The sequence below is a fragment of the Lolium perenne genome, chromosome 1, assembly GCF_019359855.2.
Source record: "Lolium perenne isolate Kyuss_39 chromosome 1, Kyuss_2.0, whole genome shotgun sequence".
Classification (NCBI taxonomy): Eukaryota; Viridiplantae; Streptophyta; class Magnoliopsida; order Poales; family Poaceae; genus Lolium; species Lolium perenne.
In genome coordinates this window covers 230929650-230946785 of record NC_067244.2, presented here as the reverse complement: position 1 = coordinate 230946785, position 17136 = coordinate 230929650, and the positions used below count along the sequence as shown (strand labels likewise).

Here is a 17136-nt window from a genome sequence, read left to right as displayed (position 1 = left end):
GGCAGGCCTAGCTCTGGCCCGAAACGGAGCGCCACCCTGCAACCGCTCCCTCCGCCGAGGCTCGTCGCCAAGAGCCGCCAAAGCGCCGCCCGGAGGCCACCTTGCCCGCCAGGAAGCAGAAGCTTCACTGCGCCGCCACGAGTCCGACCACAAGTTGCCGGCACCCCGCAAGCAGCCTCTCCGCTGCCCAACACCACACTGGCCAGTGAGGAGGCCAACTCACGTCCCCTGCCGCCAAGACGGACGAACGCCGGAGCCTGGGGGGCCGCCGCCCTACCACCAATGCAGGAGACGGCAACCACCCCAGTAGATCTGGGCAGAGCCAAACCCCGGAAGCAGTCGGACGCCTCCATCGCGAGCGCCCAGCAGCAGCACCTCGAGGCCCTCCACGCCGGCACACGCACCTGCAGCTCTGCCGCCAGTGGCCGCCGCCGCCGCTCAAGGTCGGCCGCCCGCGCCGCCACCACCCGAGCGGGGGGAGAAAGGGGCCCGCCGCCGCCGACGCTGACCGGGCTTTGCCCGCCAGCGCGCCCCGGCGACGGCGAGGAGGGGAAGGGAGGAGGTGGGGGCGCGAGTGGCGGCACTAGGGTTTCCCCCCGGTCGCTCACGGGAGCGACGCTGGAGGGGTCCAAATGAAACAGCCCGTCACCTCCCGGCATGTTGAAAGTGCGATTTAATTTGCTAGCTGAAAATACATCAAGATACTCATTCACTGTGAAATAGAAAATTTCCGGTTGCTTCATTCAAGGCTGATTTCGCATTATTTGTGGGTGCTGCTTTTCCTGGCTTAAATGAGGATGAAGAATTGAAGATTATCAGTTCGGTGAACTCCTTTCATTATTGAAATGGGCAATTTCACGTTGCTTCATTCAAGGCTGACTGTTTGTGGGTGGTGGTTTTCCTGAGTGATTATAGTGGAATATTGCCCCTGGCAAAACTGGTTCGTAATCCATGAAAGTCAGAAGAACGGAGGACCTCACTCGACCAGTTCGTGCGCCTCTTTCAACATAAAAAGTGGCCATGAGACCAGTTCGAAGGCAATGTCAACTCTTAGCCCAGTCCCAGCTCATATTTTTTTAGTTTTGTTGAGCCGATCAAAAGTCGTGTGGGGCAAGTACGGCAGTAGCACGCGATGAGGCGACGATCGTACCTCGCCGTACCTGGTGCCGGCGGACGTTAAGCTCAGACGCACGCCGCTGAAAATATCCTTAGATTAAGGCTGCCCAGGTTGTCTTTCTTTTATAAGTTGATGAAGATGCGCATGTCAAACAAACATATCCTTGCGTGTGCAATGAAGCAATTAACACGGGGACCAATGTCGGCCACGCCGTGGCTGCTGCTTCTCTGTCTCGCTGGCGCCGCCGGTGGAGGCGTGCTGCAAGCTCGCGCCCAGCCTGACAGCAAAGGTATGCGTTCGCGCCTAATCACCAAGGCGATCAAACGTAATTGAATCGATCGATCATGTGATTCATGTGCCGTTTGCGCTGCAGGATTCATAACCATAGACTGCGGCCTCGAGGGGGAGTCGGGCTACGAGGGCGAGACAACCAAGCTCTCCTACGCCCCGGACAACGGCGACTTTACCGACGACGCCGGCACCTGCCACAACATCTCGGCCGAGAATATCACGCCGTCGATGGGCACGACCTGGTACAACGTGCGCAGCTTCCCCGCCGGCGCCCGGAACTGCTACACGCTCCGCTCCCTCGTGCCCGGGCTCAAGTACCTCGTCCGCGCCAGTTTCATGTACGGCAACTACGACGGCCTCAACCGGCTGCCTATCTTTGACCTCCACATCGGCGTCAACTACTGGCACACGGTAAACATATCAAGTCCAGAAGCGGCGAAGAACGTGGAGGCCATCGTGGTGGTGCCGGACGACTTCGTGCAGGTCTGCCTGATCAACACCGGCGCCGGGACGCCATTCATCTCTGGGCTGGATCTGAGGCCGCTCAAAAACACGATCTATCCGCAGGCGACCAAGGCGCAGGGGCTTGTTCTGTTAGCCAGGTTCAACTTCGGCCCGACCGACAAATATGATGTCATCAGGTGAGCAAAACATCACAAGCTTATCCCTCTACTGTTACCTCTCTTTTCTCTCTCGAAAAGGTCTTATAATAGTGAAGGGATGGAGTACTATTTCTTACAACACAAGTGTGTCCTCAAAAGGGAACGAAAGTCTGAATAAACGGATTACAACCTTCACTCATGTCTATATTGTTTCTGTGGCACGAGCATATTTATACTAACCAGAAACGGTATTGATTTGATCAGGTATCCCGATGATCCACACGACAGATTCTGGTTCCCTTGGGTCAACTCAGTACTATGGAGAGAGATGTCAACAACGAGAAAGGTGCACAACATGAACCCAGATCTCTTTGAGGCGCCGCCCGCGGTGTTGCGGACAGCGATCAGCCCACGGAATGACATACAAATTCAATTCTCCTGGGAGCCCCAGCCCCAGCCCAACGATCCGTCGCCAGCATACTTCATCATCATGCACTTCACTGAGCTACAGCTCCTCCCAGCCAATGCCACGCGCGAGTTCTACATCAACCTCAACGGCGATTTGTGGGACCGAGACGCTGTCACGCCAGCGTACCTCTATAGCGGCGTTTACTACAATACCTTCGCCTCCCGGAAGAGCCAGTACAACATCACAATCAATGCCACTGCCAACTCGACGCTACCACCGATCATCAACGCTGTTGAGGTGTTCTCCGTCATCCCGACCACCAACATTGCCACGGACTCCGAGGATGGTGGGCATATGGACAGTTGGACATACACAAATTATGTAGATAGACAAGAAAACAAGCACACACTTAAATATTTGTCTATTTATAGGTAGCTCGAATTTCAGTTTACAGACCCCACTAACATTTCTAAACCTTCAGGTCAACATTCAACCAACATCTCATCTCAAATCACTCCAAATATAGCCTACTAACAAAAATTGCACAACCATTTTACTAAACTTGCATGCCTTCAAAGAGTGCATGTTTCTGAAAAGACTAAGTTAACTATATAAGAATTAGCATAAGTCGTTGAAAAATTGAGTGCTACTAACTGCAGTGGCCGCTATCATGGCGATCAAGGCGAAGTATCAGGTGCGTAGAAACTGGATGGGTGACCCTTGCGGTCCTGGGACTGTTATGGTGTGGGACACTTTGACATGTAACTACACCATTGCAGGGCCTCCAAGGATTAGAAGAGTGTAAGAATTTCAATTATGTACGAGCATTATGTTACTAAACTTGGCATATCAAATGGAGAAGAGGGTGTGAGATTGCTACTATGGAGTGAAACTGACCATTGAATACTTGCTCTATGTAGAGACCTATCCTCCAGTGGTCTGAACGGTGATATATCATATTCTTTCGCCGATCTTAAAGCTGTCCAATACTTGTATGTCTTGAGTTATGGATCAATTTTAACGTATATTATTGTAGTTTTTCCTGAAAAATTGATAAGAAAATGTGCCATAACTCGCAGAAATCTATCAACCAATAACTTGGTAGGCTCAATTCCAGATGCTCTTTCACAATTAAGTTCGCTGACAGTTCTGTAAGTTGGACAACCTTTATGAAAATATATTCATTCCCATGTTATATTAAGTCATGTTAATAGGGGTACTATTTTTTTCTACAGAGATTTGTCCGGCAACCAACTTAGTGGATCTATCCCCTCTGGACTTCTCAGGAGAATCCAGGATGGTTCTCTGAATCTAAGGTGTTCTTCTCTCGTTTAATTCTGGTCTAATCTAACATGATAGTTCATGAATTTAATTCACTATTTTTTCTACATATTATTTTAGATATGACAACAATCGAGACATTTGCACCAACAACAATTCATGTAAGCCCATTAAAACAAAGAGCAGGTTGGCCATGTACATTGCTATACCTGCAGTTGTGATAGTGTTGATAGCAGTGGTAGCACTAATCTTTCGCTTTATAAGACGAAAGAAACAAGGTAAGGTATCGGTAAGAAACAAACGACCGATCGTTTTATGGATCAGTAAACCCTGCTAATTCTAGTTGTGCCATTTTTACCTATGAAGGATCATTGAACAGCTCTGTGAAGCCCCAGAACAATAAAATGACGAGCTATGCACCAGGAAACGATGTCTACACGGACAATTCACTGCTGTTGGAATTCACCCACGGATCGATCACATCAAACTAGACGAACACACGCCGATACAAAATTTATCGCCAAGGGTGCGTGTCGCACCCTCTAAACTTCTCTTTATATTAATTTTCTGTTTTCTCGCTGTTACAAAACTCACGCCTCAGGCTGTATATATATACACAGCCCGACCGACCAACTTGACCAACTTCTACTTGTAATCGTACACGAACTAGTACTACTTAAGGGAAACTAAAAACCGACTGGACCTAAACTTTCCTATCCTACTTCTACTAGGACACGAGCTGGTACTAACGTACATGCATGGCAAGTACTAGTACCAAACGGACTCTACTAAAACAGACTAGGGATATTACAAGGTAATAACCAATCTTTTTTTGATTATTCCTAACAATCTCCCCCTAATCAAAACTCACATTTGACCCTTAACATGATTAGGCAAGATTATTACTAACAATCTCTTCCTAATCTTGACTTGTTGTCTCCTCATACTTTTCTGGTCTTTGACTCCCTGCAGATTCGCGGCTTGTCGACTCAACTCCAACGCATGATCCGGACTACCAGCCCACACGGTCGCATCTACGCGTGCAACGTGCAAGACTGGACGCACCATCAGTCTCCACGTCGTTACTAATTTAACTGGTCATTATCCCACTACACGCCAAGCTTGATCTCCTCGCCGAGACACGCAGATGGCCACCTTGCCACCTTGTCTTCGCTCACGTCGATCCTTGCTCCCGGGCAACTCCTCGAACATGACGCGCTTCAACTGCAATGGATCCTCACAGAAAAGAACACTTGGACACAACGACGACTCACTGACTCGACGACGACCGCACGTGTAGACGTGCACACACTTGACTCTTCGGACTCCTACGAAGACGACCTTGACGAAAATCCGCGAATGACGATCTTGACAAGACTCCCAGTACCACACCTCGGCACCACCTCTCCCATCAACGATCATCCACCACCTCGCTTCGCCAATGACAACACCCTTTCGCCCCTTCCGTGTCGCTCCACCGAGCAACGATCGCCCGCCGCCTCGCGTACGACGGCGTGCCGCCATCTCCATCCAATCGCTCTACCGAGCGACGATAGCCCGCCCCGAGGCGCTAGTAGGGTCGCCTCCCCGGGGCAAGCGTGGCTTCAAATCTTGAACCTCGCTCTGATACCAATTGTTGGGATTCACCCACGGATCGATCACATCAAACTAGACGAACACACGCCGATACAAAATTTATCGCCAAGGGTGCGTGTCGCACCCTCTAAACTTCTCTTTATATTAATTTTCTGTTTTCTCGCTGTTACAAAACTCACGCCTCAGGCTGTATATATATACACAGCCCGACCGACCAACTTGACCAACTTCTACTTGTAATCGTACACGAACTAGTACTACTTAAGGGAAACTAAAAACCGACTGGACCTAAACTTTCCTATCCTACTTCTACTAGGACACGAGCTGGTACTAACGTACATGCATGGCAAGTACTAGTACCAAACGGACTCTACTAAAACAGACTAGGGATATTACAAGGTAATAACCAATCTTTTTTTGATTATTCCTAACAATCTCCCCCTAATCAAAACTCACATTTGACCCTTAACATGATTAGGCAAGATTATTACTAACAACTGCAACTTGAGAATCGCCGGTTCACATATGAGGAGCTCGAGATGATTACAAACAACTTCGAGAAAGTGCTAGGCCAGGGAGGGTTTGCAAAAGTCTACAACGGTTTCTTGGAGGACGGTAGCCAGGTTGCAGTGAAGTTGTTGTCTAATTCTTCTATTGAAGGTGTGAGCGAGTTCCTCGCGGAGGTAGAATTTCGTTCTTTGACTAGAGTTGAAGTTTGCGTTGAGAAGTTTCAGAGTGAAATTTCATATGTTATGAACATTTTTCCAGGCTCAGATTTTGACCCGCATTCATCACAAGAATCTTGTCTCTTTGATTGGCTACTGCAAAGATGGGGATTGCATGGCACTTGTCTATGAATACATGTCAGAAGGTACCCTGCAGGAACATATTGAAGGTGTGTAAGTTTTCACCTGTTTGATGTCAGATTTTGCGTTTCATAGAACAAAAATTGACAAAATATTGACCTATTAATAGGAAGAAAATACCATGGAGGATGTTTACCCTGGAAACAGAGGCTCCGAATCGCACTTGAATCAGCTCATGGTATGCATCTCAATGCAGAGTCTGGTGTTGCTAAATATTCTATGTTGCGAATAATCTAATAAAAAAAAACCGTGTGCATCCCTTGGATGAAGCTGTGGCGACTTTTCCCCATTTCAAAAAAAAAAATTCAACATGATCATTGGCTGGTATGGTTGTCTGTAGGGCTAGAGTATTTGCACAAGGGTTGCAACCCGCCTCTGATTCACAGGGATGTGAAGGCCACAAACATCCTCTTAAATACGATGATGGAGGCCAAGATTTCCGACTTCGGCTTGTCTAAGGCTTTCAAAGGTGGCAGCCAGCACGTGTCCACGGAAAAGGTCGTCGGCACGCCCGGGTACGTCGATCCTGAGTACCATGCCACAATGCAACTGACGGCCAAGAGCGATGTCTACAGCTTCGGTGTCGTGCTTTTGGAGCTGGTTACAGGGAAGCCTGCCATACTACGAGAGCCGGAGGCAGCACCCATCGGCATCATTCAGTGGGCACGGCAACGTATGGCGCGGGGCAACATCGAAAGTGTCGTGGATGCACGCATGGGTGGCATTTACGATGTCAACAGCGTTTGGAAGGTGGTGGAAATCGCGCTTAAGTGCAGCGCGTATGCATCGATACAACGACCTACCATGACCAATGTTGTGGTACAGCTGCAAGAGTGCATCGAGCTCGAGGAGGGACCCGCCGATGAAGACGTGAACAGCAGTTTCTACACTGGTGATAGCAGTGACAACCCAAACTTGAGTTATGATGAGTACGTCTCTGATCAGTCCACCAATATGAGTCAGAGCAAAATTTCATTTCCAATGAAGCATGATGTTAAGGGGGTGGCTGCAATGCCAACCGGTCCTACTGCACGTTGAAGACTTCTTTGTTTGGCGTAAATGTAGCACAATTTTCTACATATATGTATTTTTCTATTTTGAAGGGATTGTGATGTGATATTCAAACATCTTGCTTTTACATAAGTGAGTGTAAATTTATTAAAAACACAGACTGGGAGTGTGAATTCTCTAAATTTTGAAATAGTACCTTGACATCGATGTCTATTTTTGCACACTTAGCTCTCTCTCCTATTGGTTTGTTAATAACTCGCAAAATAGGTCCTTCCTATTTTATAAAGCTTATATCATGTTTCATTATAGTGGGTTATTGAATATTATTTTCGCCATAAAAAAGAAGTTTAGTGACTACTAGATACAAAAATGTGTATACTAGTTAGGTGAAACTACTATCCTTAGAGCAAGTACAATAAAATCTAGTCTGCTGGCTATAAGATATTAAATAATATATTTTAGATGACTTGGAGGAGAGAGAAGGGGAGAGAGAAGGGAGGGCTCTTATGTAATAGCCAGCTCTTGCACGTGCTCCTAGGTACTTTGTGAGAGTGAAATGTGGGTCATATGTTAGTAAAGTAGTTCATTTTTATAGCCAGCTATTGTACATGTTAGCTATATGGTGACTACAAATGACATGGCATCTTGTTATAGCCAGCAGTTGGCTATATTATTGGAATTGCTCTTAGATTTATCCTCCAAGTACTCTCATTATCACTTTTAATATTTTTATTGTATTTTTCACATGATGAATAATCAAATTTTGATATTGAAGAATGTATCCAAACATCTCATATTTACAACTAGAGCAGGTAGCACTGGTTTTCTCTAAGAAAGGTGGAGAAGAGCTTAGGGTTTTCGTTGTCAATTACTCCCTCAATCCAAAATTGTAAGGTGTAATTTGTTGAGAATGTTCATATGCACATGGGTCACCACGTCCAGTCGACAGCATCACATTAAGTGTGGGGTTCCCTAAATCAAGGCTAGAAAATTGCAGATCTCCTTCTAACATAAGCCTAACATAGAGCTCGAGAGCCTACAGCGAAAAAATCGGTAACACAATAGTGACTCTAAGACTCGAATAAGCAATACAAGCTCATAATAGAGCAAAGAACCAAGGTATTATAAGTAGAGGTCACTGATCTAACATTACATCAATCAGTGAAAGCCAAGTTATGATATTCAAGATAGCAAGATAGAAAAAAAGGCCCGGGAGGCTAGGAGCATAACGGAGATGTCCCGGCCCATAGATTCCAGGCTGCCACCTGGAATCCCAAGCTACTCGTCGATATCAAACTAGAAACCATCATATGTCGAAGAGACCTCATCTGCAGCAGAAATGTGACGAGCTGAGTATAGGGACTTGGCAAACACTTAATAGTTAATACAACCTATTAGCAAAGCGGATATCCGAGGCTTTATGTAGAGCTTATTTTGAGTAAAGCCATTTTTCTTTGTAACAAGAGGAAGAGAAGAAACTCGACTACTCAAAATATTAGAAAAGGGAATAAAAGAGCTATATCACTAGCTCTAAAATATCATCATATTGAATCCACCGAATCATCATCATCACCTGAACGTATCAACCAGGATCACCTCTTCTATCAACCTACAGGAAGCATCCTATGAACACATTGTTTTCAAGTTTTAAGATTAGCTTAAAGTTATTCAGGATCAACACGTCCATTCCCAAGTCGTCTGTAATAGTGGTCATGGTTTTTTGAAAATATTTAACCCTGCAGGGGTGTACAACTTTAGCCACACGCGGCAACCGGCTCTTAGTGTCGTACGATACAAGATTCCTTGGCGTGCAGCCTAGAGGGTAGTTGACCAAAAGCTTTCCCTTCGCCTAATTCATGAGTCACTCCAATTGGGTAGCTCCGTCATCGTAGGTAGCTATTCTCTGAGGCGGTCCCGACTGTTGTGCGCTGGGGGTCCAGTTCAATGCTTCCGACACCCTTCATCCCAGTCACGTCATATATGATGCACCTTTGAAAACGTTTTCCACACCTTCGCCATGAAGATGCCAACTAAACTCGCAAACAATGTGACTCATGAACAAGCTAGAAAAGTTTGGACCAAGATATTCTCATGGGCCCCGTGTGGTTGTATACTTGATCTTGGTACCGAATATGAGAACTCAGGTCATAGTCACTACAAAAAAAAGGTTTACATAGGCCACGAAGTTGGGGTTCGATCAAGGTTTTTGATACCCCATCCCTAACGAGTTTTGCTCTTTCTGTGGTACATCACAAAACTTTTTTCTCATTTTTATGCCATCTAGCAGCACATAACCGGGAAAATGTTGTGCATGATTACCCGGTACGTTGTGTATGATGAATTCTCGGGTGAGCCGACCGAGTCAACACAAATTTGCATCCCGGCGGACAGTATGGCCCACACGGCATTGTCTCTTGCACTGTTTTTTTGTTGCCCCCTCTGTTTCGACCTGATTGGCGTTCTCCGATCGAGTCTTTTATGTGTTGGTTGATGGGTCCAATATGTAAGAATCTCTGAATAATAAATGTTTCCTTTTTTGTAAATTTATTTTTACCCCTGATTTCAGACTACTTGATTTTTGTTTCGATCCCTACCGCATTCGTAACGTTGAGGCCGTTGCTCCAAAATGGGCCCCCATATGTCAGCCTCTCTATGCAATAAACATTTTCTTTCTTGGATTATTTTTGACCCCTAATTTCTGGCTACTTAATTATTCTTTCGACCTCCTGCTGTCTTCTTAATGTTGAGGACGCTGATGGCTGATGGGTTTCACATGTTAGCCTCTCTAAATATAAAAATTTATTTTCTTAGATTTATTTTTTTTACCTGTGATTTCTGGCTACTTGTCTTTTCTTTCAATCCACTGCCGCCTTTGTAACGTTGAGGCTACTGCTGGTTGATGAGTCCTTGATGTCAGTCTCTCTAAACAATAAATGTTTCTTTTCTTGGATTTATTTTTTTACACGTGATTTATGGCAACTTGATTTTTCGTTTCGATCCTCTGACGGCTTGTTAAAGTTGAGGCCACTGTTGCAAGATGAGTCCCATATGTCAGCCTCTTTGTAGAATAAACATTTCCTTTCGTGGATTTTTTACCTGCAATTTCTGTCTACTCGACTTTTTTTATCCCCTGCTGCCTTGTTAATATTGAGGGATGCTACTGGATGATGGGCCCCATATGGCATCCTCTCTATACAATAAACTTTTCTTTTCTTGGATTTATTTTTTACACATGATTTTTTGCTACTTGACTTTTTTATTTCGAACCCCATGTCGGGATGGTGGGTCCCTGATGTCAGCCTCTATGTATAAGAAACAAGTGATATATCTTGCTTATTTCTTTACCATTGATATTGCATGATACTTGCCTTTTTCAATCCCTTCCATTTGATTTTAACTTTTAAACATTGAGGATGCTTTTGGATGTAGATCCCAGATATCAGCCTCTATGTACAAGAAATGTGTGGTATCTCGATTATTTGTTACCCGTTATAATGCGGATACTTGCCTTTTTTAAACTCTTCCATTTGATTTTACCTTTAAACATTGAGGAATGCCGATGGTTGATGGGTCCCTGATGTCAGCCTCTATGCACATGAAACTTGAGATTTTGGGATACTTGCCTTTTTCGATCTATTCCGTTTAGTTTTACTTTCTTATTAATTTCAGGCCTTGAGTGACGCTGGAGCTGCTGGCTGATGGGTCTCAGATGGCAGCCTCGTTGTATAAGGAACTTGCGGTATCTTCATTTTTTTATCCGTGATATTTGGGGGATACTTGCCTTTTTCCGATCCCTTATGTTTATAATAACTTTGAGGACGAGGTTAGCTGATGGGTCGCTGCTATGGGCCTCCCTGTACAAGAAGCACGTGCTATCTCCGATTTTTTTTTGTTATCCACTATTTTTGGCTACCTAATTGACTTTTTTCAAACTTGGACATTTAATTTAAACTTGTTATTAAGTTGAGGGACGTTGCAGGGTGTGGGTCCAAATTGTCAGCATGTCTCTACTACACTTTTGATAAAAAAAAATACAACAGTACAAAAAATATATTTATTAAAAAAATGATTATAACATCACAAGAGTTTGTTCTAGAGGACGGACTAGGTGCATTTCCACTGCGGTAAAAACTATGTGTTGAAACTATCTGCTAAGCCGCTTCTTTAAAATATCGTATTCAGATATATTTGGTTTAAATCACTGCATTTGTTCGCGATAGGTTTATCTGTATTATTTCGGGTTATAATTCAAGCAATTTCGCTCTAAGATCTTACAATTTGATAGAATAAATAATGGATTTTTTTAGAATTTTTCACAATTTAAAATTCACCTTATGATTTTTTTCAAAATATGGTGCTCCACATAGATAGGTAGCGATCAAAGATTTTCACATTGGATATGGACAGTTTAAAAATTGCAACTCAATAATACAAAATAAATAAAAACAACATGTATGTAGAATCTCCATGTTTTTTTGGCGAATCATAAGATCTGTATTTCATTTGAAAAGGGGCCGAAAGTGTATGTGTCTAAATGCCCATTTGCAGTTCTTGGGCTGTTATCACCGAAGTAAGTATACAAACAACAATTACCATGTAGATGGCCGTCGGTAACCCAAAAGTGAAATATAGGACTGATGCGCGTGAGACACACGTCCGTTGGGAACCCCAAGAGGAAGGTGTGATGTGCACAGCAGTAAGTTTTCCCTCAGAAAGAAACCAAGGTTTATCGAACCAGTAGGAGCCAAGAAGCACGTTGAAGGTTGTTGGTGGCGGAGTGTAGTGCGGTGCAACACCAGGGATTCCGGCGCCAACGTGGAACCTGCACAACACAATCACAGTACTTTGCCCCAATTTAACAGTGAGGTTGTCAATCTCACCGGCTTGCTGTAAACAAAGGATTAGATGTATAGTGTGGATGATGATGTTTGTTTGCGAAGAACAGTAAAGAACAATTGCAGTAGATTGTATTTCAGATGTAAAGAATAGGACCGGGGTCCACAGTTCATTAGTGGTGTCTCTCCCATAAGATAAACAGATGTTGGGTGAACAAATTACAGTTGGGCAATTGACAAATAAAGAAGGCATAACAATGCACATACATATATCATGATGAGTACTATGAGATTTAATCAGGGCATTACGACAAAGTACATAGACCGCTATCCAGCATGCATCTATGCCTAAAAAGTCCACTTTCAGGTTATCATCCGAACCCCTTCCGGTATTAAGTTGCAAACAACAGACAATTGCATTAAGTATGGTGCGTAATGTAATCAACAGAAATATCCTTAGACAAAGCATCGATGTTTTATCCCTAGTGGCAACAGCACATCCACAACCTTAGAACTTTCTGTCACTGTTCCAGATTTAATGGAGGCATGAACCCACCATCGAGCATAAATACTCCCTCTTGGAGTCACAAGTATCAACTTGGCCAGAGCCTCTACTAGCAACGGAGAGCATGCAAGAACATAAACAACATATATGATAGATTGATAATCAACTTGACATAGTATTCAATATTCATCGGATCCCAACAAACACAACATGTAGCATTACAAATAGATGATCTTGATCATGATAGGCAGCTCACAAGATCTAACATGATAGCACAATGAGGAGAAGATAACCATCTAGCTACTGCTATGGACCCATAGTCTAGGGGTGGACTACTCACACATCGATCCGGAGGCGATCATGGCGATGAAGAGACCTCCAGGAGATGATTCCCCTCTCCGGCAGGGTGCCGGAGGCGATCTCCTGAATCCCCCGAGATGGGATTGGCGGCGGCGGCGTCTCTGTAAGGTTTTCCGTATCGTGGCTCTCGGTACTGGGGGTTTCGCGACGAAGACTATATGTAGGCGGAAGGGCAGGTCAGGAAGAGTCACGAGGGGCCCACACAGTAGGCCGGCGCGGCCAGGGCTTGGGCCGCGCCGCCCTGTTGTGTGGCCACCTCGTGGCCCCACTTCGTTTCCTCTTCGGACTTCTGGAAGCTTCGTGGAAAAATAGGACCCTGGGCGTTGATTTCGTCCAATTCCGAGAATATTTCCTAACTAGGATTTCTGAAACCAAAAACAGCAGAAAACAGCAACTGGCTCTTCGGCATCTCGTCAATAGGTTACTGCCGGAAAATGCATAATAATGACATATAATGTGTATAAAACATGTGAGTATCATCATAAAAGTAGCATGGAACATAAGAAATTATAGATACGTTTGGGACGTATCAAGCATCCCCAAGCTTAGTTCCTACTCGCCCTCGAGTAGGTAAACGATAACAAAGATAATTTCTGAAGTGACATGCTATCATAATCTTGATCGTACTATTGTAAAGCATATGAGATGAATGCAGCGATTCGAAGCAATGATGAAGATAATGAATAAACAAATGAATCATATAGTAAAGACTTTTCATGAATAGTACTTTCAAGACAAGCATCAACAAGACTTGCATAAGAGTTACTCATAAAGCAATAAATTCTTAGTAGAAAGCTTTGAAACAACACAAAGGAAGATATAAGTTTCAGCGGTTGCTTTCAACTTCAACATATTTATCTCATGGATAATTGTCAACACAAAGTAATATAACAAGTGCAATAGGTAAACATGTAAGAATCAATGCACACAGTTGATACAAGTGTTTGCTTCTGGGATAGAAAGAATAGGTAAACTGACTCAACAATAAAGTAGAAGATAGGCCCTTCGCAGAGGGAAGCATGGATTACTATATTTGTGCTAGAGCTTTTCATTTTGAAAACAAGAAACAATTTTGTCAACGGTAGTAATAAATCATATGTGTTATGTATAAGATATCCTATAAGTTGCAAGCCTCATGCATAGTATACTAATAGTGCTCGCACCTTGTCCTAATTAGCTTGGATTAACACGGATTATCATTGCATAGCACATGTTTCAACCGAGTGTCACAAAGGGGTACCTCTATGCCGCCTGTACAAGGGTCTAAGGAGAAGGTTCACATTGGATTTCTCGCTTTTGATCATTCTCAACTTAGACACCCATACCGGGACAACATAGACAACAGATAATGGACTCCTCTTTTAATGCTTAAGCATTCAACAACAGATAATATTCTCATAAGAGATTGAGGTTTTGTGTCCAAACTGAAACTTCCACCATGATTCATGGCTTTAGTTAGCGGCCCAATGTTCTTCTCTAACAATATGCATACTCAAACCATTTGATCATGAAAATCGCTCTTACTTCAGACAAGAAGAACATGCATAGCAACTCACATGATATTCAACAAAGGTAAAAGTTGATGGCGTCCCCAAAAACATGGTTACCGCTCAACAAGCAACTTATTAAGAAATAAGACACATAAGTACATATTCTTCACCACAATAGTTTTTAAGGCTACTTTTTCCATGAGCTATATATTGTAAAGGCAAAGAATAGAAATTTAAAGGTAGCACTCAAGTAATATACTTTGGAATGGCGGAGAAATACCATGTGGTAGGTAGGTATGATGGACACAAATGGCATAGTATTTGGCTCAAGGATTTGGATGCACGAGAAGAATTCCTCTCAATACAAGGCTAGGCTAGCAAGGTTGTTTGAAGCAAACTCAAGTGTAAAAGGTGCAGCAAAGCTCACATATGAACATATTGTAACTATTATAAGACTTTACATTGTCTCCTTGTTGTTCAAACACCTTAACCAGAAAATATCTAGACTCTAGAGACCAATCATGCAAACCAAATTTTAACAAGCTCTATGTAATTCTTCATTAATGGGTACAAGGTACATGATGCAAGAGCTTAAACATGATCTATATGAGCACAACAATTGCCAAGTATCAAATTATTCAAGACATTATACCATTTACCACATGCGGCATTTTCCGTTTCCAACCATATAGCAATGAATGAAATAGTCCAACTTTCGCAATGAACATTAAAGATAAAGCTAAGAACATATGTGTCATACGAAATAGCGGAGCGTGTCTCTCTCCCAAAAAAAGAATGCTAGGATCCGATCTTATTCAAACAAAACAAAAATAAAAATAAACAGACGCTCCAAGTAAAGCACATAAGATGTGACGGAATAAAAATATAGTTTCACTAGAGGTGACCTGATAAGTTGTCGATGAAGAAGGGATGCCTTGGGCATCCCCAAGCTTAGACGCTTGAATCTTCTTAAAATATGCAGAGATGAACCACGGGGGCATCCCCAAGCTTAAACTCTTCACTCTTCTTGATCATATTGTATCATCCTCCTCTCTTGACCCTTGAAAACTTCCTCCACACCAAACTTAAAACAAATTCATTAGAGGGTTGATACGTCTCCGACGTATCGATAATTTCTTATGTTCCATGCCACATTATTGATGTTATCTACATGTTTTATGCACACTTTATGTCATATTCGTGCATTTTCTGGAACTAACCTATTAACAAGATGCCAAAGTGCCAGTTGCTGTTTTCTGCTGTTTTTGGTTTCAGAAATCCTAGTAAGGAAATATTCTCGGAATTGGACGAAATCAAAGCCCAGGGGCCTATTTTTCCACGAAGCTTCCAGAAGTCCGAAGAAGAAACGAAGTGGGGCCACAGGGTGCCCAAACCCTAGGGCGGCGCGGCCCACCCCCTGGCCGCGCCGGCCTGTGGTCTGGGGCCCCTGTGCCCCCTCCTGACTTGCCCTTCCGCCTACTTAAAGCCTCCGTGACGAAACCCCCAGTACCGAGAGCCACGATACGGAAAACCTTCCAGAGACGCCGCCAACGCCGATCCCATCTCGGGGGATCCAGGAGATCGCCTCCGGCACCCTGCCGGAGAGGGGAATCATCTCCCGGAGGACTCTACGTCGCCATGGTCGCCTCCGGTGTGATGTGTGAGTAGTCTACCCCTGGACTATGGGTCCATAGCAGTAGCTAGATGGTTGTCTTCTCCCCATTGTGCTATCATTGTCGGATCTTGTGAGCTGCCTAACATGATCAAGATCATCTATTTGTAATTCTATATGTTGTGTTTGTTGGGATCCGATGAATAGAGAATACTTGTTATGTTGATTATCAAAGTTATATCTATGTGTTGTTTATGATCTTGCATGCTCTCCGTTATTAGTAGATGCTCTGGCCAAGTTGATGCTAGTAACTCCAAGAGGGAGTATTTATGCTCGATAGTGGGTTCATGTCTCCGTGAATCTGGAGGGGTGACAAGAACCTCTAAGGTTATGGATGTGCTGTTGCCACTAGGGATAAAACATTAGTGCTATGTTCAAGGATGTAGTCACTAGTTACATTACGCGCAATACTTAATGCAATTGTCTGTTGTTAGCAACTTAATACTGGAGGGGGTTCGGATGATAACCTGAAGGTGGACTTTTTAGGCATAGATGCAGTTGGATGGCGGTCTATGTACTTTGTCGTAATGCCCAATTAAATCTCACTATACTCATCATGATATGTATGTGCATGGTCATGCTCTCTTTATTTGTCAATTACCCAACTGTAATTTGTTCACCCAACATGCTGTTCGTCTTATGGGAGAGACACCTCTAGTGAACTGTGGACCCCGGTCCAATTCTCTTTACTGAAATACAATCTACTGCAATACTTGTTCTACTGTTTTCTGCAAACAATCATCTTCCACACAATACGGTTAATCCTTTGTTACAGCAAGCCGGTGAGATTGACAACCTCACTGTTTCGTTGGGGCAAAGTACTTTGGTTGTGTTGTGCAGGTTCCACGTTGGCGCCGGAATCCCTGGTGTTGCGCCGCACTACATCCCGCCGCCATCAACCTTCAACGTGCTTCTTGGCTCCTCCTGGTTCGATAAACCTTGGTTTCTTTCTGAGGGAAAACTTGCTGCTGTGCGCATCATACCTTCCTCTTGGGGTTCCCAACGAACGTGTGAGTTACACGCCATCAAGCTCTTTTTCTGGCGCCGTTGCCGGGGAGATCAAGACACGCTGCAAGGGGAGTCTCCACTTCTCAATCTCTT

The 17136-nt window shown here is 44.0% G+C and overlaps 1 protein-coding gene across 1 annotated transcript; it reads left to right on the top strand.

Moving 5' to 3' along the window:
* The first annotated feature begins 1300 nt into the window (after window positions 1-1300).
* LOC127338027 (putative leucine-rich repeat receptor-like protein kinase At2g19210) lies at window positions 1301-7200 on the top strand. The gene is made up of 13 exons (XM_051364315.2): window positions 1301-1406; window positions 1491-2049; window positions 2275-2765; window positions 3079-3220; window positions 3340-3411; window positions 3499-3570; window positions 3655-3735; window positions 3821-4002; window positions 4079-4159; window positions 5801-5979; window positions 6065-6191; window positions 6272-6340; window positions 6503-7200. The coding sequence occupies exons 1-13, from the start codon at window positions 1316-1318 to the stop codon at window positions 7198-7200; spliced, it is 2844 nt and encodes a 947-aa protein (XP_051220275.1). The 5' UTR covers window positions 1301-1315.
* The last annotated feature ends 9936 nt before the right edge of the window (window positions 7201-17136 follow it).

What these genes read in the sequence shown, in the direction of transcription:
- LOC127338027 (XM_051364315.2), top strand. Translation starts at nt 1,316, where the DNA reads ATGTCGGCCACGCCGTGGCTGCTGCTTCTCTGTCTCGCTGGCGCCGCC. An exon ending in TGCCACGGACTCCGAGGATG is followed by an intron (nt 2,766 to 3,078) that starts GTGGGCATATGG and finishes TACTAACTGCAG; the next exon opens with TGGCCGCTATCATGGCGATC. An exon ending in TGAGCGAGTTCCTCGCGGAG is followed by an intron (nt 5,980 to 6,064) that starts GTAGAATTTCGT and finishes ACATTTTTCCAG; the next exon opens with GCTCAGATTTTGACCCGCAT.